At 44.4% G+C, this 24,484-nt stretch overlaps 1 protein-coding gene across 11 annotated transcripts in view; it reads left to right on the top strand.

Annotated features, from left to right (window-relative positions):
- NEBL (nebulette) overlaps nt 1-24,484 on the top strand; it is a 341,590-nt gene that overhangs the window by 287,026 nt on the left and 30,080 nt on the right. For 9 of the 11 annotated variants that reach the window (XM_037837685.1, XM_037837684.1, XM_037837680.1 and 6 more), the window contains 10 exons: nt 5,319-5,429; nt 5,660-5,770; nt 6,869-6,973; nt 8,413-8,505; nt 11,174-11,266; nt 13,258-13,350; nt 14,611-14,703; nt 15,874-15,966; nt 17,242-17,346; nt 18,231-18,399. In XM_037837685.1, coding sequence (XP_037693613.1) covers nt 5,319-5,429; nt 5,660-5,770; nt 6,869-6,973; nt 8,413-8,505; nt 11,174-11,266; nt 13,258-13,350; nt 14,611-14,703; nt 15,874-15,966; nt 17,242-17,346; nt 18,231-18,399 — 1,066 coding nt within the window. The remainder of the gene's footprint in view (nt 1-5,318; nt 5,430-5,659; nt 5,771-6,868; nt 6,974-8,412; nt 8,506-11,173; nt 11,267-13,257; nt 13,351-14,610; nt 14,704-15,873; nt 15,967-17,241; nt 17,347-18,230; nt 18,400-24,484) is intronic. The other 2 variants (XM_037837687.1, XM_037837689.1) reach the window with 2 other exon arrangements.

Raw genomic sequence — 24,484 nt, 5'->3', positions numbered from 1 at the left:
GAAGCGCTTTCCATCCTTGGATCTTGCGCTGTGTCACTACTTTGGTATCAAATAGTGGCACTATGCTTTGAGGGGATTCTAGCTGAATTTAACAGCAAAAAACATTAAAGGTCTATCCCCATAGGTTAGCAAGCTGTAGTGATGATGATGATGATGATGATGATGATGATGATGATGATGATGGTGCTCAGATGGCGAATGATAGAAACCCATCTCAAATTGGGTTAAACCACACAGGAAATGTATTGGCTTGTAGAATAGACAAGTCCTGAGTCAGGGTTACTTCAGGTTGAGTTTCAAAGGATGCCAGGGCTCCCTTCCTCCATCCCTCCAGTCTGTTACCTTCTCTTCTGGCTTTGCTCGTGGGGGGCTCTCTCCATGGGGCGGCCCCTCCTCATTTCTGCAGCCAGTGTCCCAGTGGGAAGGGAGCCTCTGCTTTCGCATAGTTTCAGGTGCAGTCCTGGGTTGAATCTCCTGGCTGGCCTCCGGCCTGTGCCACACCCGAACCATGGTGGCCGCCTGGGGAGTGTTGTCTTCCCATCGGCCTGGCGTGGGTCTCGTGGGCGCACATTTGTTTAGTTAATGTCTTGTGTAGGTTAACAAGAAAGACCCGCAGCCGAACACTAAGGGAAGGGAGTGCAAGTTGGCACTGACCCTCTGAAATACAACGTGCCAGTAAAGTTTCAAGACAGCGAGGGAGGCCAGTAGAGAGAGAGGGGACCTTGAAAATCTCTTTTTGGAGATTAATAAACACTATTAACAACTTAGTATGTGGGATTTCCCAAAGCTTCGTGGCTAGTTTAACGGTTTGGAGTCAAGGTCCCATGGAGAATGGAAGTTGTTATGCTTATTTGAACATTTATAGTTGCTGCCTTCCTGGTATCCTTTCAATACATTGAAGGAAACTTGGGAAAAGGCATTATAACAGAATACACATACACACCCGTCTTCCCACCTTCTCGCCTTGTAGAAAAAATTTCTTGTTAATCTAGGCTATGAGGAGTGTTTCCACACTGTTGTTTTTTAGGGATAGATTATGAGGTGGTGGGGGAGGGGGTGGCTTGTGCTGCCGGGTTTCCCGGGTCCACCTGCTGAGATTCTGAGTGACAGTGATCTCTAGGGATTCGGCCACATGTTCTCCAAATGTCCTCTGCTGCTCAGTCACCAAGCCCCAAATTTCCACAGGCAGGATTCTGAGTTGAGGTATTACGTATCCTGAATGACCACGTTCTCTCATCCAGTAACTTCTTTCCTCTTCATGTAATACATGTAACAACAGGATGTTAATTTGCGAGTTTTGGGTTGGACAGTAAGATATGACAGACAGCGGATTCCAACGTTGTAGGAGTCAAACTATATGTACATTTTAAAAAGGAAGTACTCTGGAATTGGTTCCACACCTCTTAGACTCCCCACCATTCATTGGAGTGAAGAGTTTTGGGGAAGAGATGATTTTGTAAGAACATACAGGCGTACCTCAGAGATATTGCGGGTTTGGTTGCACACCCCCACAATAAAGTGAATATTGCAATAAAGGAAGTCATGAATTTTTTGGTTTCCCAGTGCATAGAAAAGTTATGTTTACACTACACCTGTAGTCTATTACGAGTGCAGTAGTAGCCTGGTGTCTAAAAGAACGATGTACAGACCTTAATAAGAATACTTTATTGCTAAAAAATGCTAACTGTCATCTGAGCCTACAGTGAGTCATAATCTTTTTTGATGATGAGGGTCTTGCCCCAATGTTGACGGCTGCTGACTGGTCAGGGTGGTGGCTGCTGAAGGTTGGGGTGGCTGTGGCAATTTCTTAGAAGACAACGATGAGGTTTGCTGCATTGACTTGTCCTTTCACAAAAGATTCCTCTGTAGCATGCGATGCTGTTTGGTACCATTTTATCCACAGTAGAACTTCTTTCAATATGGAAGTCAATCCTCTCAAACCCTGCTGCTGCTTTATCCACTAAGTTTATGTAATATTCTAAATCCTTTGCTGTCATTTCAGCAATGTTCACAATATATTCAGTAGGAATAGATTCTGTCTTAAGAAACCACTTTCTTTGCTCATCCACTAGAAGAAACTCCTTGTCCATTACAGTTTTATCATGAGATTGCTGTGATTCAGTCACATCTTCAGGCTCTGCTTCTTATTATAGTTCTCGTGCTATTTCCACCACATCTGTAGTTACTTTTGCTAATGAAGTCTGGAACTCCTTAAAGTCATCCATGAGGGTTGGTATCAATTCTTTCAAACTCCTTTTGATGAATCATAAATGTTCTTTACGGCATTTAGAAGGGTGAATCCTTTCCAGAAGGTTTTCAGTTTATCTTGCCCAGATCCATCAGAGTAATTGCTATCTATGACAGCAATAGTCTTATAAGATGTATTTCTTAAATAATAAGACTTGAAAGTTGAAATGACTCCTTGATCCATGGGTTGCAGAATAGATGATGTTAGCAGCCATGAAAACAACATTCATCTCATTGCACATCTCTAGCAGATCCCTTGGGTGACCAGGTGCATTGTCTTGAGCAGTTATATATCTCTATTTGTTAATACAATTTTTTTGACGTATATTCACAGACCATAAAATCATCCAAAGTATACTATCAGTTGTTCACAGTATCATCATATAGTTTTACATTCATCACCACAATTTTTTGAACATTTTCGTTACTCCAAGAAATAAAAATAAGAATAAAAATAAAAGTAAAAGTGAAAAAGAGCACCCAAAACATCTCATACTCCACCCCCCCCCAACTATTCATTTACTTTTTGTCCCCCTTTTTCTACTCATCTGTCCATGAAGGGAGTGTGAGCTACAATGTTTTCACAATCACACAGTCACACCATATAAGCTATATAGTTATACGATTGTCTTCAAGAATCAAGGATACTGAATTGCAGTTCAATAGTTTCAGGTATTTCCTTCTAGCTATTCTAATACCCCAAAACTAAAAAGGGATATCTATGTAATGCATAAGAATAGACTCCAGAATGATCTCTTGACTCCATTTGAAATCTTTCAGCCACTGAAACTTTATTTTGTTTTGTTTCTCTCCCCCTTTTTGGTCAAGAAGATTTTCTCAATCCCATGATGCCAGGTCCAGGCTCTTCCTCAGGAGTCAGGTCCCGCATTTCCAGGGAGATTTATACCCCTGGGAGTCAAGGGTGTAAGGGCAGTGAGTTTACCTGCCGAGCCGGCTTAGAGAGAGAGGCCACATCTGAGCAACAAAAGAGGTTCTCTGGGGGTGAGCCTTAGGCACCATTATAAGAAGCTCAGCCTCTCCTTTGCAGGAATAAGCTTCATAAGGGCAAGACCCAAGATCGAGGGCTTGGTCTACTACAATAGTAGTCCCCAGTGCTTGTGAGAATATCAAGAATTCCTCAGGTGGGGATCTCCAATTTTTCCCCAGTCCCACAAGGGGGTTTTGCAAATACTTTTTATTCTTTGTCCAAATTACTCTGGGATGTATCCAGGCTTCACACTAACCTGTATGAACCAACAAGATCTTGCCCTCATTCAAGTTTCCATGTAATTATGGTGTTTGAATAAACTGACCATTCAAGTTAACTTACATAGTGTGCTACTGAAAGTATAGATTTTGCACCAAATAAACTCTCTTCCTTTGGTCTCACACAGAAGTTGAGGTTTTAAAACACAGTCAATATTACCCTCTTCCCTTTAGTCTGGTTTACCTTAGTTCTAATCAAGTTCATTTTGCTCATATCTCTAATTAAAGTATGATCTCTTTTTCAGCTTTTTTGCCATTTGCTGTATGAGGTAATACTGACATTCGTAGCTGCCGAACTCTGGCTCTGAGTCTCAGGTATCACACAGATATCCGAAGTTCCAGGGACTGACCAGGTTATACACAAACAGCTCAGCATCTCAGAATTTAGAAATAAGAACAGTTATATTTTGAAAGGAGTCTTTTTCTGAGCAGTAGGTCTCATCAGCAGGCTTAAAATATTCAAATATTCAGTAAACCGTCTTGCAAACAGATATGCTGTCATGTAGAATTTGCTGTTCCACACACAGAGCACGGGCAGAGTAAGCTAGCAGAATTCTTAAGGGCCCTGGGATTTTCAGCCTGGTAAGTGAGCATTGGCTTTAATTTAAAAGTCACCAGCTGCATTGGCCCCTGACAAGGGAGGCTGCCTGCGCTTTGAAGCTTTTGAACTCAGGCATTGTCTGCTCCTCTCTAGCTATGTAAGTCCTGGATGGCACCTTCTTCCAAAGCACGGCTGTTTCGTCTACATTGAAAATCTGTTGTTTAATGTAGCTCCCTTCATCAATCATCTTATCTAGATCTTCTGGATAACTTGTTGCAGTTTCCGCATCAGCACTTGCTTCACCTTGCACTTTTATGTTACGGGGATGGCTTCTTTCCTTAAACGTCATGAGCCGTCCTCTGCCAGCTTCAGACTTTTCTTCGGCAGCTTCCTCTCCTCTCTCAGCCTTCGTAGAATCGGGCCTTTCCAAGGACTAGCCTTTGGCTTAAGGGAACATTGTGGCTGGTTTGATCTTCTGTCCAGACCAGACTTTCTCTGTATCAGCAATAAGGCTGTTTTGCTTTCTTACCATTTGTGTTCACTGGAGCAGCGCTTTTCATTTCCTTCAAGAACTTTTGGTTCCAGGCAGGCTTTCTTGCAAAGAGGGTGCCAGCAGCTTCCGGGGCTGTGTCCTCCTTCACTCGTTTCCAGAAGGATGGAGAAAGTCTATTCGGATGTCTCTGTGGAGAGAGAAATGTGCCCCCTCGAGCCAGTCATGGTGGGCCAGGGATGGGTGTATTGATTTTTCCAGGCCCAGCAGGGCCCAGGACAGGCCCCTCCACCTGCTCTGGATGGTTTGCAGTAGGAGAGCAGTGAGCTGCCCCGTGGGGAGCCAGGGATTCGGGGCTGGGAAAAGAGGGGGTGGATTCCAGGGAGGCAACCGACACTTACTCCCCAGAGCAAACAGTTACTACTTTACACTCATGTTTTATTGATATTTATCAATTAAGTTACATATTAATCTATACTTTATCAATTTTATCACATTCAAATATAAAATGTCCCTCTTGCCTGGCTCTGTTTTCTTTCTTAATTCAGGTTAATAGAAAAAAGTCTTCTGATTATTTGAGAATAAGTTGCTCCAAGTCGTGTTCCTACCACAAGTTGCAACTTTTTCTAGTTCTATAGAAATAAAAGAAATAAGGGTCCAACTTATTTCCAAAAAACATGTACTGACATCATAGTGACATCACAGCTTTTCAATACAGTTTTTTTATTTTTCAAATATTTGTAGATCCCTAACTGCAAATTTTATTTTCTACAGAAGGATTATAAGAGAGATCTGGAGACTGAAATTAGGGGGAAAGGAATGCTGGTGGCTGTGGACACTCCTGATATCCAGAGAGCTAAGAAAGCTTCTGAAATGGCCAGCCAGGTAAGAAGGAATGAGATGGGGTTAAAGACAAACACTTTGGATCACATAAAGGAAGTGTGTAAAATTGAAAATTATATGAGCAAGCGGTATGAGAGGATTCCCAGATTTGGCGTTAATTTATTTGTAGATGTGTCATTTCTACGTGGCCAGCTCTGAGAGTCGCAGACATAAATATCTACATTGCTGGGGAGGTTAAGCAAAGCTCTGAAAATTATTTTCTGTTCTCTTAGAAAGAATATAAGAAAGACTTAGAAAACGAAATCAAAGGGAAAGGAATGCAAGTGGGCATGGATGTTCCTGAAATGCTTCGAGCCAAGAGAGCTTCTGAAATCTCTAGCCAGGTTGGTAGAGAATGAGGATGCTCGAGAGAAGGTGTTCTGATCTCCAGTTGCTGCGTGCTGTGTGTGTCTGTGTAAATTGTATTAAAAGTCGGTGCACTCTATCGTCAAGGAATGACCGGCCAAAACTGTTCGGGCTCCAGTTTTGAGTCCAGAACGTTTTGACCTTTTTCTTTTGACTATTTTGTACCTTGGGTCTAATGCTCTTTATTCATACTACAGAAAAATAATTGCAAACCATTTGTCTTTTACTCACTTTATAATGGATAGTATTATTATAATAATCATACAGAGGCCACAATTATACTAGGTGAAATTTAATATTAACTAAAAATGAAGGGTAGAATTAAGTTTTCTTGGTTAAATCTAGATCTGCCAAATCTATGTGTCAGATATCCTCTGGGAAAAATGGGATATAGGAGAAATAATGGCTATAAAGAGAAAACACTTAAGGAAGAAGAGGTTATTGATCAGATCTGATTGCGGCAAAAATGTTCACAAGTGAATCATATCTTTACCATAAAATTTCCTTGGAAAAGAATGAATACTAATGGGAAAGAAGAGTTAAAGAGGTAGAAAAAACATGAAATGGTTATAGAAAATTGTCCAAGGAATTAAATTTGATTCATGAAGTTCATGCGGATAATACTTTTTAACAAAAATTTACCAAATTGGTTAAAATTCTTGAAGACTCATTAGGAGCCTTTTTACAGCTGACTAATATTCCCCTTTAGATGGACCACATTGTGCTTATCCATTCTTCCATCAGTGGACAGTTGGGTTGTTTCCACCTTCTGGCTGTTGTGAATAAAGCTGTGATGAATATCAGTGTACAAACACCAGTTCAAGTCCCTGTTTTCATTCTTTTGGATATATACCTAGAAGTGGCCTTGCCGGATCATATAGTAATTCTTTACTTAACTTTCTGAGGAACTGCCAAGCAGTTTTCTGTACCCCCTTCGTTTTTGTGTTGCATCAGCTGCTTTGAATCATAAGAAATAATTTAGAGCCGCGTGGTAATGTAGAGATGGAGGAGGTGGGATCTCTCTCTGTCTCACACACACGTGGTTTCAGAGTCATATGAAGTGTTTCTATTTTTAGAAAAAATATAAGGATGAAGCAGAGAAGATGCTTTCCAACTATTCCACTGTGGCTGATACTCCTGAAATTCAGAGAATTAAGGCAACTCAGCAAAACATTAGCACAGTACGTAGCCGTTCTTTCTTCTCAGTTGCCATCTTGAAATTTTATGTTTTATAAAGCGGGTCTGGTTTTTTGCTGCTTTGCTTGAATTTTTTGTCAAATGTATTTTCTTTATTTCTTTAAAAGGACAAGAATGCTAAATATTCTTAAAAGTTACAATCATGGTTCCTTTTGGAATTATGAATCCACTTGTCCTCTTTGGTAGCAGCAATAGTTATCTTTTTAACTGACTTTTAAAATATAACCCGAAAGAAGTTAAATCTTACACACAGATTTTACTTTGAAGTTGAAAAGAGTCTTAGGAAGCAATTTCTTTCCTGATAATTGATTGTTTGCACTGGTAACCCATCTAAGGATTTAATAGTTCCTAACCGATTCCCGCACCTTCCTATTTTTATTTTGAGGTGTAGGAATTGTATCATCACCATTAACTAAGAGATCAGATCCACATTTGATGGGTGTGTAACCTTGAATTCTGTTCTAAAATGACAAAAATGAACCACACAGCCAATATTTTTGTGTCAAATTAGCTCAGTCATTTAGTAGTTAAGCAAGTAATTCATTGTAATGTAAATTCTGTGAAGTTTGAGGACTTCTGGAATAGTTTCCACTTTCTCATTAACTGGATGCTGCCGGGTGGCTCTGGGATGTTCACAGGGTGAGCCGAGCTCTGTGGGGAAATGAACGGTCTCCCTGTGACGGCTGGGGTAGGGGCAGGGGCAGGGGCAGGGGCAGGGGTGCGCTGTTTGGGCTCTCAGTCCCTGTGGTGCCAGGGTGTTTGGATTTCCAGAGGAATCCTCTCCCCCACTCAGGGCCCCCGATTACCAGGTGTCAAGAGAGGGGTGGTTCCGGCCTCACACGCCTTCCCTGTAATTATTCTCTTTCACTCGAGCAGGTGCTCGGTGTCTGCTTTACTCTGTGTTGGCAGTGGGCATGGATGCCGAGAGGAGTGGAGGAGGAGGAAAATAGACTCTGAGTTCCTGGGGGATGCTGATGACAGAGCTCGTCATTCCTTTGAAGAGAATGAGGGCCTCTTCTTGTTTAGAAAACAGCAGTTGCTTTAATTTCCTGCTGTTTTTAAATTAAATGATCGCTGCTTAGTGAGCATTTGTAATAAGTGCTTTACACATGGGGCACGCTTTTATATTTGAAGAAGGAAACTCTGTGTGGTCACCTGATGTTCTCCAAGCAAAGAACCTGCAGTGAGCCAGGCTGATATTAGATGGTGACTTGTACGATTACAGAATATGGAACTCAAGTTGGACATTTATTATTGTAATGGGTTTTTAATTGATTAATAAAATGTGATGTTGCTCATAAATAGAAGCTGTATTCATCTTACTGTAAAACCTGAAAAGTTGTTTTTCTTTTAGAAGAATTTATCCTGGGATTTGGATTTCTAATGAGCTTATAGTTATTCTTTCCTTCCTCCTATAATGAAGGTGTTTTATAAGAAAGAACTGGGAGCTGGCACCGCAGTAAAAGACACTCTAGAGATCGAACGGGTGAAGAGAAATCAGCAGAATATCAGTTCAGTAAGTTCCCTCTAGCATTGATTATCCTTTCAAAAGCAAACTTCAACTGGATAAATGTTGTTACTTCTTTTCTGAACTGGCTGCCTTTTTCTTTTCTTTTTCACCTTGTTGAAATGCTGTTTCACAAATATCAGGGGCCTCACTTTCAGGGTGAAAACTGTACCTTGTTCCTCTTGACCCTAAAGAAAGGCTTCATTTGAGGGATATGTATCTCCTCGTGCATAAGAGATCATTTTGGTAGTCCAGAGATGAAATCTGTGGTTAGGTTTCATCTTTTTGAACAGAATATTAACTGCATTAAATTCCACCAAGAAGGGATATGTTTCAGTACCTGAAAGAACTTCTGCCCTGATGGGATTTATTCAAGGCACCAGAACATTTATTTGGTGGCTTAAATGAGGGTTTAGTTTGGGAAAAGAAACTAGTTCTGGTTTGTTCTTACCTCTTGACAGTCACGTTTCTGAGCTTTGTCTCAGACACATGTCTGCTGTCCTTCTGCTTTGTGGCCCCATTTGCCTTCCACGTTGCCAGCCTGCAGCAGAGAGAATCACACACCTTCCGTGTGATTTGCAAATCAACTTACCTTCCAGTTACCACTGGGGAGGGAGAAGGAGGTGCTTCACCCTGTGAGTTAAAAACGTCTCCCTTCAGTGTTGACACTGACAGCGGGTGATTTCTACCCCACGTGCAGTTATTCTGCCATGCCTGTTGAGGATACTTCATTTTTTGTCAAGGCATAAACAAAAAAGAGGTCCCTTTTTGGCCAGCCCCCTTCCGTGACCTCTCCCTACCCCTTAACCCTTGGACTTTGCTTTCCAGAACCTTCTTTAAGGAATCAGGTGGAGCTCCTCGAGGAGCGACTCACCTGTGAGTAACTCCAAGAGTTTTGTGGGTCCGCTCTGGAGATTCTGGACAAACAGTAGGAGAGGCAGGGGATGCTATGGCAAAACACACTGCGACAATGGATTATAAAAAAATCCGCAGAATATTCGTGCAATACAATTTCTGCAGCACAAGTGAAACTGTCTCCTGAAGAAAGCATAAGGGGTAGGACAGAGAGGGCTCAGCCGTTGTCGGTGGTGGGGGCTTTGGTAGGCGGCACCCAGGGCTGGTGGAGAAGCATAAAATGTTTGCTTCCTTATTTTCCAATGATAGTATTTGACATGGACCCCTTGCTGCATGGTGAGACGAGGCTGTACGTGTTGTGTAGTGGCAGTTATGTGGCCTGCAGGAGGGTGGCTGTGCCATTTTGATTAGTGTAGAGTCTCATGAAAAACACAAATGCGCCTCCTTAGTCCCGTTCAGCTCCTCACCCGAGGAAAACCACACAGAGTAGTGCAGTGTGTCACTTCTCCTGCCAGCATCCCGCTGCCCCTCTTGGTGAACAATTAATGCGTAGTTCTGTCTTTCCGTGATGTTGTGTCATAAACTCCTGCTTGGTATTCAAATGGAAAGTTGCCCTTTCAAGATGAGCTGGAGCTGTCAAAGCAAGATGTGATTCTCTAGCATTTAAAGATCTCGACATTTCCCACCTCCAGAGGCCAAGCCTTTCAGCGATTAGCTCTCTCAGTGAGGAACTGTTTCTTGAATTTTGTTTAGAGTTAGCCCATCCCCGTGGACTCTCAATTTAACTGTTTTGGATCTCGACACACAGTGGCATGATGCTCATACTAAATCCACAGACAGTAAGACAGAGGTGATGGCCGAGGTCTCTAGGTACCGGTTTTTCAGGACTGTTGGTATGGATTTCAGCTTTAGTCATTTTAAGTGTTACCAAGGGCTTTCTGAAACATGTTTTGTTAGGTCTTTGCTAGTTTCAGCAGGTGTCTCCTAAGTCCAGCCCACGACTCCATCCTGTAACAGTGTAGATAAAGTCCCCTTTTCCCTAATTTTAGACACCTGACAGCACCACGTGATTCGGCGGTGGTGCCGGTCGTTTCCCGAGACCTCCGAGCACAGGGTGTGCCGGCCTGGTCCCCTGGTCAGTGACCTCCAGGCAGATGTGACCGGGGAGGAGCTCCTCAGCCACTTGGGGCTAGGACCCTGGTGGGCTCCCCGCAGCGTGGTGTGTGGGACATGGTGCATCCCGACCTCTGACCCTCATCCTTCTTAGAGTGACCAGGACATGGTGGCTGGGGCTTTAAGAGCTCCCCCTCCACCTTCCTTTTCTGTTCTTTTACTGTGGTCACTGGTCACTTCATTACTTTCCTCCTTGTGGATTGTTTGTGTGCATTCAGTCAGATAAACAGTGTTCTCATGACACTGGAGCTAACTCAACTTGCCTTTTGCCTGTAAATACAGAGTAAATTTATTTAACATCTTATTAAGTGGAAATTGCTTTTCTGATAGAAAATAATAGCTCGTTATATTACTTAAGACAACTTCCAAGGTTTGTTGGTGCATCTGCCTAATACAAAATTTATTTCCATAAGCAACATTTGCTTATTTAAATTTAAAAACTCCTGTAGTGAAGGATAGGTAAATAGATATGGGTTTCTTTGCACTATAGGATAAAGCATCAGATAAAATAAAATCTTGTGTTCCTGTTGAAGGAAAATTAATGTTCGCATTAAAAATTCAATTGTGTAATAGCTGTGAATGAAGAATTATTAACTCTTTATGAAGCCTTGTATAGAATAAAGCTGACATTTTTCTTATAAATACGTAGGTGAAATACAAAGACGAAATGAAACAGGCAACAGCCATTTCGGATCCTCCAGAGCTAAAGAGAGTGAAGGAAAACCAGAAGGCTGTCAGCAATGTGTGATCACAGTCCTTTAAGTATTTGTGTTGGGTGTTTTGTTGGAGGTGGGTGTGTCACGCAGGAATGCCACCTGTGCAGGTAGAACGCCACCTGTGCAGGTGAATTCCCAGTGCAGTGAGCAGCACTGCAGGAGCTCCGAGTGGAAATGGGGGGGGCCTGGCACCCCTTCCCCTCCCTGGGCTGGCCCAGCTTTACGTGCGCATGCATTTACCAAAGGAGCATCTCACCAGCTGCTCTCTTCTGAGTCTGAGGTATTTCAGACAAAACTGAGACACACTGTGAGGCTGGGGCTGTGGGTTTACTCAGGGCCCCTGGGAGAAACTGAGGCAGCACTGTTGAATGGTTACACCCCGTTCCAGGTGCTGGAGCAGTAATTCGTATTTATGTATCTGCTCTATTTTTGAGTGCTGTATGTGCAATATCTCATTTGGTAGTAAGTAATCGCACCTGTCGCCAGGTGCTGTGGAGCCACCGAGAAGGACAGGCTATGTCAGCAGGGGGAGGAGACGCCCTGGGCAAAGCGGGGGGCTTCGAGGTAGATCAGGAAGAACAAGCAGAGGCTTGGGGGAGATTGACTGAGGATGCACTTTCCTGGCAGACCAAACCAACTGTGTTTGAGATCCACGGCCTGCTGAAGAAAGAGCTGGTTAGGGTGCCAGGTCCTGGGGTGCAGTCCTGCAGGGGACAGGTGAGGCGGGGCTCAGTCCAAAGGCGACAAGGTGGGGGGATTCAAGAAGACGCTCGGTGGTCCACAGGTGAGCAGGACTTGACTTAGCGATTAAATTGTTCTAACGCTGCCTTCTTCAAGGAAGGGTTATCAGCTTTCAACTCATGGTAGAAACACAGGAGTCCTTTAAAGTGACTTTCTTTCAAAAATAAGCCTGAGTTAATTTTAGTATTCAAAGTATTAAAAAATAATGCTGTAAAAATAACAGCCGAGCAGGTGCCAAGGTGTGGCCCGTGGAAACTCTTGTGCACATGGTGGGCGTTTGGGGAACATGGAGTGGAGGGACCCCGGAGGCTGGCTGTGGGCCGGGCCCAGCTCCAGACCATAAACCCCCACCTCCGCCAGCCTCGGGTGCTGAGCCCGATCCTTTACATTTATTTTCCAGGCTTATCAAATGTCTCTTTGCTTGCATGTTCACCACAGAGAGGTGTATCTCAAGCCATTTTATCTACAAGCCCTGGAGGCCTTGTGATTTTTTGCAAAAAAAAAAAATCCCTAATGCTTAATTTAAGCTCCAAAATATCATTAAGACTGTCCCTATGGAGTTTCTTAAAATGGGATTTTTAACCTCCAGCTCTACTTTTACCTGTCGGACCTGCTATTCTCTCCTTTGTGTCTAATGCATGTTTATTTCCTGGGGTGTCGGGGAATGGCTCGGGGGCAGTCCTTGCATGCTAGAGTCCGGATCCCCAGCTCAGGAGTTGCTCCCCAGGACTGCGGGGCTGGGGACACTTCCATCCTGCTGGGTGCCAGGGCAGGGCCCCCAGGGGCGGAGCTTTGTAGGGGAGGAAACTGTGAGGTCCCCGGTTTTGTTGTGAAGGAGCATCCGACACTGCGGTGTTGGCAGGTGCTGGCGTGGAGGTGTGTGTGTCTTGCCTTCGCGGTGGCACGAGAAAGCACAGAACTGTTCTTTTTAAATATACAGTAACAATTTCATGAGTGTTGCTTTCATGCTGTGAGGAAAAGAATTCACAGGAGGGAAAAGGTTCTATTACCATTCAAATCAAACTTAGAGAGGCCACCAGTAAATAAGAGTATTTGAAGACCAGCGAGCAGAGATCTAGTTAAAACATTTGGCCAAGGGAAGGCTGGGGAGCTGGGCACACGCGGCTGTTGGAGCAGATGAAAGTGCACTCTCGAGTCCTGGGGAGGTTCCGGCCCACACGTGCCTGTGGCCGTGTGCCGTCTCCTGCCACCTGGGCTCCTGCATTGTCTGCACTTTCTCCCCGTCACCCTAACTGCCATGTGCCTGTCTCCCCAGCTGCAGTACAAGGAGCCACGCAGCACGGCGACGCCAGTCAGCTCGACACCCGAGATGGAGACAGCCAGGAGGAGCCAGCTGCAGCTGAGCGCGGCAAGTTGCTTCTTTCTCCCAGACGGGACCCAGCACAGCGTTGTTTTATTCCAAAGCTTCGGCCCCTGCCCACGTGTGCATGCTTTTTGGTCACGGGCACAGCCTGCAGGCCTCTCACGTGAGCCAGGGGACGAGGGAGTGCGTTGCTTTGATTGGCCACATTCTTGTATTTGGGAAACTTCCCTGAAATGCCCTGATGCGCCTGCCCATCCCGGAGGCCACTCAGGTCCTGCCTGCGGGGACCTCAGGGCTTAGCAGGCAAACCCCTAGAAATACCCGGGAGAGGAGCTGGAGAGGGGGGTCTGTCCCTAATCTGAGGGAAAAACTGTTTTCTGCTGGAATCGGGCAAAAGAGGACCTGGCTTGACTGGAGCTCCCAGGTCCGGAGTCAGGACCCAGACTACAAATAAAGCGGGGCAAGTGCTCCAGCCCTTCCAGAATGTTCTGCCAGTGAACACAATGCTAGTCAACAGCGAGGAGGCTCCTGGACCTGAGTCTGAGCTGAACGCGTTAGGTGGAGCAGGAGGTCGCGTGGTGCCATCCTCTGCTCGTGGATGCGGGGAAGTCGGGGGCACCCGCGGCTGGGGGGTTCCACGGCTGGAGGGCACCGTGGGGAGCTCCACCAGGCCTCCTGGCCCCAGGAGTCCTTTTCACATGTGCACTGAATGGCATTTTCCCCATGTTGTGACACTTTTATGGGACTTTTTCCAGTATAAACAATAGTCTCCTTTTTCCCAAACTGGTGATTTTGAAAGTGCAAAATTTCAGTGTGTGTTCTTCCAGGCAGAGGAGAAAATCTGGCCCAGTGCTTTCATCCTCACGACCTCCCCAGAAGGCGGTGGGGGTCGGGGGTTGTTAGCTTCTTCGACAGGTGGACCCGGGGTCGGACAGGGCGCAGGTGGCCTTCCGGGGCCACCGTGCTGACCGCTCTGTGGTTCTCTCGGCCGCCGTCATGCTGGCGTTTCTTTACAGTGGGCTCCTTGTCTTTCCATTATGTGCGATTTGCAGCTAGTTTTGACGCTGTACCTATCGACAGCTCATTGTTAGGAAGCACGACGGCTGCTCTGTGCTCGCTCAGCCAGGGCCCGAAAGCAGGTGTGGCTGCTTCCTGGTGTGTCACTGTCCTTCAGGAAGGCGTTGTCTCCCGTGGTGTGTGTGTGTGTGTGTGTGTGTGTGTGTGTGTGTGAACAGCTCTGCTTCATTGCGCCTCACCCTGGGCGGCCACCCTGTGACCTATTAAAGCTCTCGTTTGTCCCCGTAGGTCAGATACAAAGGCAAGATGACTCCGGCCACCGTGATCTGTGACCCGCCGGAGCTCAGGAGAGTGCGGGAGAACCAGCGGCACCTCAGCGATGTGCGCCCCCCCCAATCCTTCCTGCTCCTCAGGCGCAGCGTCACCCTGGAGAGGAAGGGGGCGCATTTATCAGATGGTGTGGCCTGGGCTGACAGTCCCTCCCAGCTGACCGATACTTATCTGAAAGGTTTCAGGGTCTCGGGCCAGGTCCCGGGACACGCCGGGTGACTCTCCCGCTGCAGGCCCCGCTCTCGTCTCCTGGTGGTGGCGGGTGTGACCCCAAAGCGGGGCAGGGGTAGCCTCTGGTGTCTCGGCCCTGCACATGGGCGTCCCCACCCATGTTCCTCCGTGTCCCTGTTCCCCAGCCCCCCACTCCCGGCTGCTCATACTGTTTTGGGGTGATGTCTGCAGAGGGATTGTCTATCATGCATGGCTGCGTAGTCATGGGGGACAAGCCCACAACTCTAGCACCCCATAGGGGCTGGTGGTTTAGACACGGACGCCTGGCTGCGCCCCCTCCCTCCCGTGGTGGAAATCCATAGATGTGGGTCGTGGGGAGAATCCTTTCTGAGCTCGTGAACATGCAGATTGGGTTCTTTTGGAGAGAAAACTTGGAAACCATTAGGTTTGCAGAAATCTTTTATGCTTTAAACGTTTAAAGTCATTTTTCCAGATTATAAGGCAAAGGCAGGTTGGTTGGTAAGTTTCCCAGTGGCTGTACTTTGGAGACATATTTGCTCATCTCTTCCCTGTACGGTCAGAGTCACACTTGATGTGACTCTCTCACTCTTGATAAGGGCTTGGCGAGCGAAGGGGGAGTGGAAGCTCCAGCCTTTTAATGGATAACTGTGGCCACCCGGCCGTACACGTCCTTGTGAAACTGCGCCAGGTAGTTCCTGAGAAACTCAGAGAGAGCACCTCTCTATGGCGTAATATTCCGGAAGAGGTGTCTTAGCACAGGCCGTGGGTAAACGCTGTTGAAGCTTTACCAATGGCACGTGCATCTATTGGAGCACGCAAACGACGAATGATTGATTCAGCCACTTCCCACCCCGATGGTGAATCAAGCAGGTGGCTTTAAGATGCAAACATCCTGATTATGACTAGACCTCTGATAGTATCTTTTTTCATAGTTTCCGTTACTTGGCTTACCCTTTAAAACTAATACTACAAGACTGTCATTTAGTTGAATTGATACACAGTGTTATTTTTTGTTCCCTGAAATGATAGGTTTATTATAAAAGTCAGCTGGGCAGAGCTACTGCTTTAAGTGTAACTCCTGAAATGGAAAGAGTAAAGAAGAATCAAGAAAATATCAGCTCGGCAAGTGGTTTTATTTGCTTGTTTATTTACTTGTTTATTTATTTGTTTACTTACTTTGAGAAGTTTAAGCATAAAAGCTGAAAATTTTAGACTATCACAGAGAATGTGTCCTTTTTTATTTACGCCCAGTCCTGCTGTTTTGTGTGTATGTGAAAATACAATTTATTTTCAAGAAGCATTTGTGATGTGTGCAGTTAAGTGCATGCTATTTTAGATGACTTCCGAAAGCTTACCACTGGATAAATTTACCTTAGCCCCAAACCCTTTACTGATATTTCCAGATGTGCCCAATGGTTACATATAGAATTCAGTTTAATTTGTATTACCTTCATTTAGACAAGATTCATGTTATTTTGGCCAGTGTCTTTGAAAGTGGTCAAGTCTTTGATGTACAACTTACATCATTGTTACTTTACTCATGAATTTCATTGGATGCAGATGGTCGTGCTCCCCGCAAAACAAAGGGAGTAATTAGTCATTACTCCAAAGGAGTTAGAGGAGAAGGATCTTTAAAATGCACTTAGTGTAGAATGCAGCTAGTTTATTAACGTCCCATGTGCAGATCAGAGTCTTTTGGGAGAGTCTCCTTTTCCTTAGTGGAGAGCAGGGCCCACGTGCCCGGAGACGTGCGCTGACCCGTGTCCTGACCTTGAACTCAATCAGCCGCACGGGTGACGGTGCTCTGCTGGCCGGTTGCCCGGAGTGGCCCACTCGGAGCTCTCTGCCCGGGGATCAGGGCTTCGGCTGCGTGATCTCCCGCTCTCCGGGGCGGCCATCCTGTTCCGAGATGCTGAGTGTGTTCACCATAAGTTACCTTTGAACTAGATTTGTTCCTCCTTGTTTCTTATTCTCTGAGGAGGGGAAACGTTAACAGGAAGTAGGAGGAGGCCTGATAAGCACCCTTCAACTGTGTTTTGGAGGAAAACAGCCGAACACGGTAAAGCAAATTCTGGTTCCATTTAGTTTTGGATTTTCCTGCTTAATTTAAATATGAAAACCAGTTTTGCTGATTACTTCGCTGGTGGATATTGATCGCTCACACATCTGTTTTCAGTTGGTGGAGAGATTCAGGCCATTTTGCTGGCGCCTCTAGGGGACACCTTTGAGAGTGAAATTTTAGGGCCCTATTCTAGAACAAAATGCAATTCACTGCACAAGTGACCCGGGAAACAATTTAGGGTGTGTTAAATCTGTTTTCCTCCTCTGCAAAGCTTGAAGAAGTTGTGTAATATTTTTCATTTGTCTTATAAGCATCTTCTACTGTTGAGTGTGCAGGTGAAATACACCCAGGACCATCAGCGGATGAAGGGTAGAGCGAGCCTGATGGTGGACACTCCTGGCCTGCGGTGTGCCAAGGAGGCGCAGAACCATGTTTCCATGGTAGGGCACAGACGGGGCACGGGCTGCGTCCGGGCCGGAGCTCACGACCGCTCACGGTGACTAACACGCATGGAAATGGGGGTTTTCTAATCACACTGAAATGTAACGGGGATATGCAGTCTAATAAAATCACTTTCCTCAGTCATTTTTTGACGTGTTTTTATTTCTAACCTGATCTCTTTGAGTGCACTTTGTGGATGACACGTACCTGCACTTCTTTCCAGTTTATTTTAGGATGACATTTGTTGTGTTTGCATGTTGTAAAGAATATGAAAAATGTATGGTTTGTTTTTGAACAGTTTCACTGAGATTTAATTTATATAAATCTCACCTGTTCTTAGGGTATAATTCAGAGGTTTCCAGAATAATTTACAGAGTTGTGCAGCCATCCCCTTAATCAAATTTCAGAATGTGAAAAATGTATGTTTTGAAGCATATTTAAGTGATTAATGGCAACTCTCAAACTAATTTTTGCATAATACTGTTTTCTTGAGTAATCATGTGTCGTTTATCATTTTATTACACACTGAAGGTTGAGAGGTAGGAAATTCATTTGTGGTTCATTTGGTATATTTAAGGAAGTAACCAGGATTTTAAAAAATGCATCTTTTAGAACACTCCTTACCAATACACAGGTTTATATATAACTTGCAAAAGATACTTACCCTGATGATTAAGAACATTGTGAAAATGTGAGCGCTTGATTTCTGGTGCCAGAAGCTGAGTTTCCGACACTGTTTCTGGAATTCTGGGGAAAGACTCGGACAGGTGGAAAGGCGGTCTGAACACAGCTGTGTGGCAGCGGTCGCCCTTAACCAGAATTTTGCGAGCTAGGAAATGACCATGAAGTTTCCGTCTGAGTTAACACTGGTGTTCTTTTTCAGGTGAAATATCACGAAGATTTTGAAAAGACCAAGGGAAGGGGCTTCACGCCCATGATGGAGGACCCCATGGCCGAGCGCATGAGGAGGGACACCCAGGCCCTTGGCGACGCCCACAGAGGTGTGCACCCCCACATCGTGGAGATGGACCGGAGACCTGGCATCGTCGTGGGTAAGTGGGGGGTCCTGCTCCGCCACCCGCCCGGCAAAGCGGCCACGGTGAGGCTTTCTGCGCCGCCTTGGGTGGGATTCACAGCACCCACCAGGGAGCCCCCCAGACCCTTTCTCCTGGGGGCAGCGCCCTGTTTTCATAGTGTTAGTTCTTGAGAACTCTCTACTCATTACGCAGAGAAGCCTCCACATCAGACGTGGGCGAGAACAGCGGCTCAACAATTATCTTGTTTTCCTTCAGCTCGTGAACTTCTGGGTAGTTGTGCTGCAGGGACTGTGTACTGCAGGGTGACAGAAATAACCATGTCACACTTAGGTCCTTTAACTGCAAACAGAAATGTCAAGGACTTTCTGGTAGCATTTTGTAGTATGCGAGAAGCTGTAGGTTTACAGAAAAATGTTGTAGGAAGTACAGAATCCCCACGTACCCCCTACTCCACACACAGGTGGTGAAACAATATTATTATAATTATACTGTTAATTATAGCCCTTAGTTTACGTTAGGGCTCACTGTGCTGTACAGTCCTATGGTTTTTTTAAATTTTTATTCTGGTAACATATGTATCAACTAAAATTTCCCGTTTTAACCACTTTCAAGTATACACGAATATATGGTGTTGGTTCCATTCTCACGCGGTGCTGGCATCACCACCATCCATTACCGAAACATTTCTATCACCCCAAACAGAAACTCTGTGCCAATTATAGCTTATGTTTCTAAAATATAATTTCTGAACCGGAATAATTGAGAACTGTCAGAAAGTCCCATAAGTTAGAGAGGAACCTTCTCTTCCTGATATTCTCTTCCCAATATTCCTAGGAGGGTGGGGTTGATGGTGGCTGGCACCTCAGCAGGGACGTCTAAGGCCGGGCTAGAAGGAAAGGGTCTTGATTTTTCAATGTATGTCAAGAACTCGTTCTTCCAAATGACCCCTGTCTTCTTCGGAGCAGTCAGCCTCTGAATTTTCACAGCGAGTCCAATTGTGTAACCCAAAGAATAGTTTCGGTAACAGTCTGGTTTGGCTTTCAATAATCTTGGTGCCACCTCATCTTCGTCCTCACGGGAAAGAGCGTGTGTTTTTTTTTTTTTTTGGAACTAGTGAAAGCCATTTAGAGGTCTGTCGGGTGAGCAAACTATTTACTTGACAGGGTGATATCTTAGTCCTACCCCAGGGTGCTAGAGCCAGGGGATGAGCTAGTCGGGTGGTTCCTAACCCTCCAAGAGTATTTCCCAGAGAGATCCAAATGTACCGTAGACAGGGGGAGCGTTGCATAAGAGAATGGCACTGAGGTGGATGGATGAACTGTGACGTTCTTGCTGAAAGCAACACAGCATTGGGGTTTTGTGGCTCTGTCCTAACATCTTTCAAGTGAAGATGCAGAGGCATGGCTCGTCCCACTGGGGTGGAACTGCCCAAGTTTGCACAGCTTTCCTGGGGTCCGAGCCTGGACCAGGGGTCAGGGGTCACAGTGAGGCCCTTGCTAGACTTTGCAATTGTCTATAGGTTCGGGGTTCTCAGAATTCAGAACCTGTGTCTGTATGCCTTGGAAATAGAAATTATTACTTAATTGTTCACTTAGTGGGCAACCTGGAAGTCAGCTAATTTCTTCTTATTGGGAGAAAGCATTTTCCGCTGAGGACTTGTGTATGAAAGAACAAATGAAGGACATTCAATACCCATATAACCCTCCCAGGGGCCAGGTTCTGTCCCAGGTGTGGATATCAGGAGATTTCCCGACTGATTCAGACTAAGTCAGTTTGTGCTGCTTCTCTTTTTGCTGCAGGCTCTGCTACTTCCTAGTTGTGCAGTTTTCCCAGGTAACTCACCATCTCAGTGCCTCAACCTCCTCATCTGTAATGTGCCTGCTTTACTATGTTGTGACTTTAAAGGAGTCACGTTATAACTTAGAATTGGGCCTGGTATGTGGTAAGCGTTGTGTGCTAGTGGGTAAAAACAGACAAGCAGCTCTCCAGTTCCCTTTTACTAACGAGCAGTCCTCACTCCAGCTCTCTTCCTGCCTCGTATCCGTGGCCAGGTGCTTATTTCCCATGTGTGGGAACAGCCCCACACAGGTCGCTTGGCGTCCGACCACCAGGCGTTGGAGCGGCTGGTGAACTCAGCAGTGACGGGACGTGGATTTGGGGGCTGGCTTGCCCTCCTGACGAAGCTGGATGCTGCTCTCGGGGCTCCCACCCTCCCCGTGCCCAGGCAGTGCCTTGCTTGGGCACCTCTCATGATTGCTGGCACTCGCGGATGCAAACCGAGACGTGGTGAAAACGCGGGATGCCCCTCGCCCGCCTTTCCAACATTTGTTTCACTTACAGGGGGAGAAGTTTTGTTTTGGTTTCCCAGACAAAAACCCCTCAATCATTTCCTACTAATTACTCAATTAATCAGGGATTGTAATTGAGCGTTTTGGCCATTGGAGCGCGTGGAGAGCAAGGATGATTGGGGCTCAGGGGATGCCATCGGGGGGATGCAGAGTGGCCCCCACCTGTGAGCACGTGGGCAAGGCCGGAAGGGAAGGTCAGCGAAGAACAGAGGAGGCAACGCGAGTCGAATCACAGGGTTTCCTCAGCAGAGTCCTGGGAGGGCAAACACCCTGTCCCCCTCCGAGGTCTTGGCCCGTGGCTTCGTTGAGTATTTGTCTTCTTCTTACCCACCTCCTGTTCCGGGCTTCTGCTTGGCTCTCTGTGGTGCTGGCTGTCTGAATTTGCTCTTGATTTGTTGATTTCTTTCTTTTGGTAAAAGACCTCAAGGTTTGGCGCACGGACCCTGGCTCTGTCTTTGACCTCGACCCCCTGGAAGACAATATTCAGTCTCGAAGTCTCCACATGCTCTCTGGTATTTGCTGCACGTTCTCAGCTCCTCCCCACCCTTTTTTGTCCTGAAATGTAAATGTCAGTCGTAGGGATCTGACCACGTCATGCAAACCTCCAAGTGGAGAATTAGGAAAACCAAGAGTAAATCATTAGTCATTTGTGAAAATTAAATATCCTAGATCAGTTTGTCCCAGATTCTTTTAAGAAGGTGTCTAGAGCTTATGTTCATCTGCTTTTTATTAGTGAATATGATTTTATGGGCTTTCTGGGTTTACAGATGTAGTTATTTGGATTGCACTAAGCTGCTGAGACAAAAAGGAGATTTGTTTCGTGAAATACACTGTTACAGTATTTTAAAGGTAGAGTTAAAGAACTTTATGTAGGGTAGTGGAGAGGTTTTCTATATGGTATCATAAATCCCTTTAAAATAAAATAAGCCTTCAAGTATTCTTAAAATTTATAGCAGTACTTTATATAATGTGAAATGAATAGTTTACACAGGAAGTTCATTTGACTTTTAATTTAGACAACATGTTTATAATTAAAGGAAAAAAGAATTGGCATAGGTATTTGGGTATAGCAATAACATGGTTCAGACTTTATTGTGTTTAGCAAGCTAAAGCTTTGACAGTTGCGCAGTTATTTGAAACAATATGAAGAGATAAATCATACCATTTAAGTCTGTTTCCACCCCCTGATTTCTGCTCTATTTTAACTGTTTCTACTCTATTTTAAATCTATTTAATTGTTGACATTGATCATATTGAATGCCCAAGGCAAAGTAGGGATTCTAATATTTTTACAATCAATTTGATCCTCATAATCAGCCAACTATGTCTTTTAGTTTTCTAAAAATAAAGACGATAGAGCCTGGATACCTGGTGATACTTTAAACCAAATATTTATAAGTGGATGCTGGGTTTGCTACAAATGGATTAGGTTGCCCAAGTCTTTTAATTCTTAGGGCAAACTGCCAATTTCCTGTTCCTTGTCTCCTTTAAAAGCGAGATTAAGCAAACAGGTGTAAGTGCCCTTTAGTTCGTCACTGACACAAGGTCTCCTGTGGCTTGGGAGGCGGTGGCTGGAATCTTAGGGTCCCAGAGATTTTGGATTACCCTTTGATAAGGGATTGTTTTTCTTGTGAAGCTTTTCTTTTTGTTGCCTTTCCTCTTGAAGTCACTTAATCACAAATGGGATTGTTTTGCCTCCGTTGTAGAGAAGGTGAGTCACTCTGGGAGGCTCTGTTCCCAGTCCCAGTGCAGCAGCGCTGTGGGCACGGGGCCGGGGGACGAGAAGTCTGAAGTGTCCGGGCCCTTCCCTAGCTTTTCCGGCTGCAGTGACGTAACAAGACCGTCTGAGGATGGAGGTATCCAGCACTGACCATTTGCAAGGACAACTGGTTCCCTTTTAAATGTGTGACAAGACTGTCATTAACACATTCTTCTAACACATTTAGTCTGGGTGTATTTGAAAAAAAATTAATTTTTAAGTCTTTTTTTTTTAAAAAAAATCTCCTTTGCATTTGTGCATGCTCTTTTCCTGTCTCACTGCACTCTTATCACTGGAAATGGCTGTTTAATGACAGAAGGGTCTTGGGCTTTGCTCCGTGTGTCTGGCTCACCAGATCTGTGGTGGCTGTACACAGCCGTGGTGGAAACTGAGTCCTGCCAAGTTGCTATCTGATTTCCACCAAGGAAAATCACTCTTACAGACTGTTGAGTGGCCAAGAGGCTGCTGTAAATTTGTGTGTGTTTAAATGTTGATAAAAATTTGCAGGCAGAGCTAGATCTTGCCAGAAAGAAATCAGGTGCAACACTTGGTATATGAGTTGGTTTTTTTTTTGTTTTTTTTGTTTTTTTTTTATTTTTTTCCTTATTCTCCTTAACTTTTTTTTTTTTTTTTTTAAATTCAGTTTTATTGAAATATATTCACAAACCATACAGTCATCCATGGTATACAATCAACTGTTCACAGTATGATCATATAGTTGTGCGTTCATCACCACAATCTATTTCTGAACATTTTCCTTACATCAGAAAGAATCAGAATAAGAATAAAAAATAAAAGTGAAAAGAGAATACCCAAACCATCCCCCCATCCCACCCTATTTGTCATTTAGTTTTTACTCCCATTTTTCTACTGATTTTTTTTCAATTTTTTAACTTTGTTTATCAAAAAATTAAAAACAAACAGGCAAACAACAACCAAAAAAACCCCACAACATTTCAAACAAAGCAATGGATTAAGGAAAACAAATAACCTAAAATAATTACTTTGCTTCCAATATGTTCCTACCATACCCCAAGAAAATTAATAAACCATGTCCAAACAGAGGAGTAAGAAAAACAAATAATCTAAAATAACTACATTGCTTCCAACATGTTCCTACCATACCCCAAGAAAATTAACAACCCCTAAGAAAACAAAGGAATAAGAGAAAAAAAAACCTAAAATAACTCTATTGCTTCCAACATGATCTTACTATATCCAAGAAAGTTTACAAACCATAATCATTCCTGAGCATTCCCATAACATTGAGATTACCCTCCATAGTTTATCTGTTCTTATTAGATTATCATTCCCCCTCCACTAATTGGTATCTCTAGGTCCCCTACATTCTACAGTATAAAACATTGTACATTTTTCACAGAATACACATTAGTGGTAACATACAATATGTCTCTTTTTGTGCCTGGCTTATTTTGCTCAGCATTATGTGTTTTTTTTTTTTTTTTTTTTTTTTTTTTTATCTTCATTTTACTGAGATATATTCACATACCACGCAGTCATACAAAACGAATCGTACTTTCGATTGTTCACAGTACCATTACATAGTTGTACATTCATCACCCAAATCAATCCCTGACACCTTCATTAGCACACACATAAGAATAACAAGAATAATAATTAGAGTGAAAAAGAGCAATTGAAGTAAAAAAAGAACACTGGGTACCTTTGTCTGTTTGTTTCCTTCCCCTATTTTTCTACTCATCCATCCATAAACTAGACAAAGTGGAGTGTGGTCCTTATGGCTTTCCCAATCCCCTTGTCACCCCTCATAAGCTGCATTTTTATACAACTGTCTTCGAGATTCATGGGTTCTGGGTTGTAGTTTGATAGTTTCAGGTATCCACCACCAGCTACCCCAATTCTTTAGAACCTAAAAAGAGTTGTCTAAAGTGTGCGTAAGAGTGCCCACCAGAGTGACCTCTCGGCTCCTTTTGGAATCTCTCTGCCACTGAAGCCTATTTCATTTCCTTTC

The sequence above is a fragment of the Choloepus didactylus genome, chromosome 5 (assembly GCF_015220235.1).
Source record: "Choloepus didactylus isolate mChoDid1 chromosome 5, mChoDid1.pri, whole genome shotgun sequence".
In the NCBI taxonomy this organism is placed as follows: Eukaryota; Metazoa; Chordata; class Mammalia; order Pilosa; family Megalonychidae; genus Choloepus; species Choloepus didactylus.
This window is presented reverse-complemented; position numbering and strand designations above follow the sequence as displayed.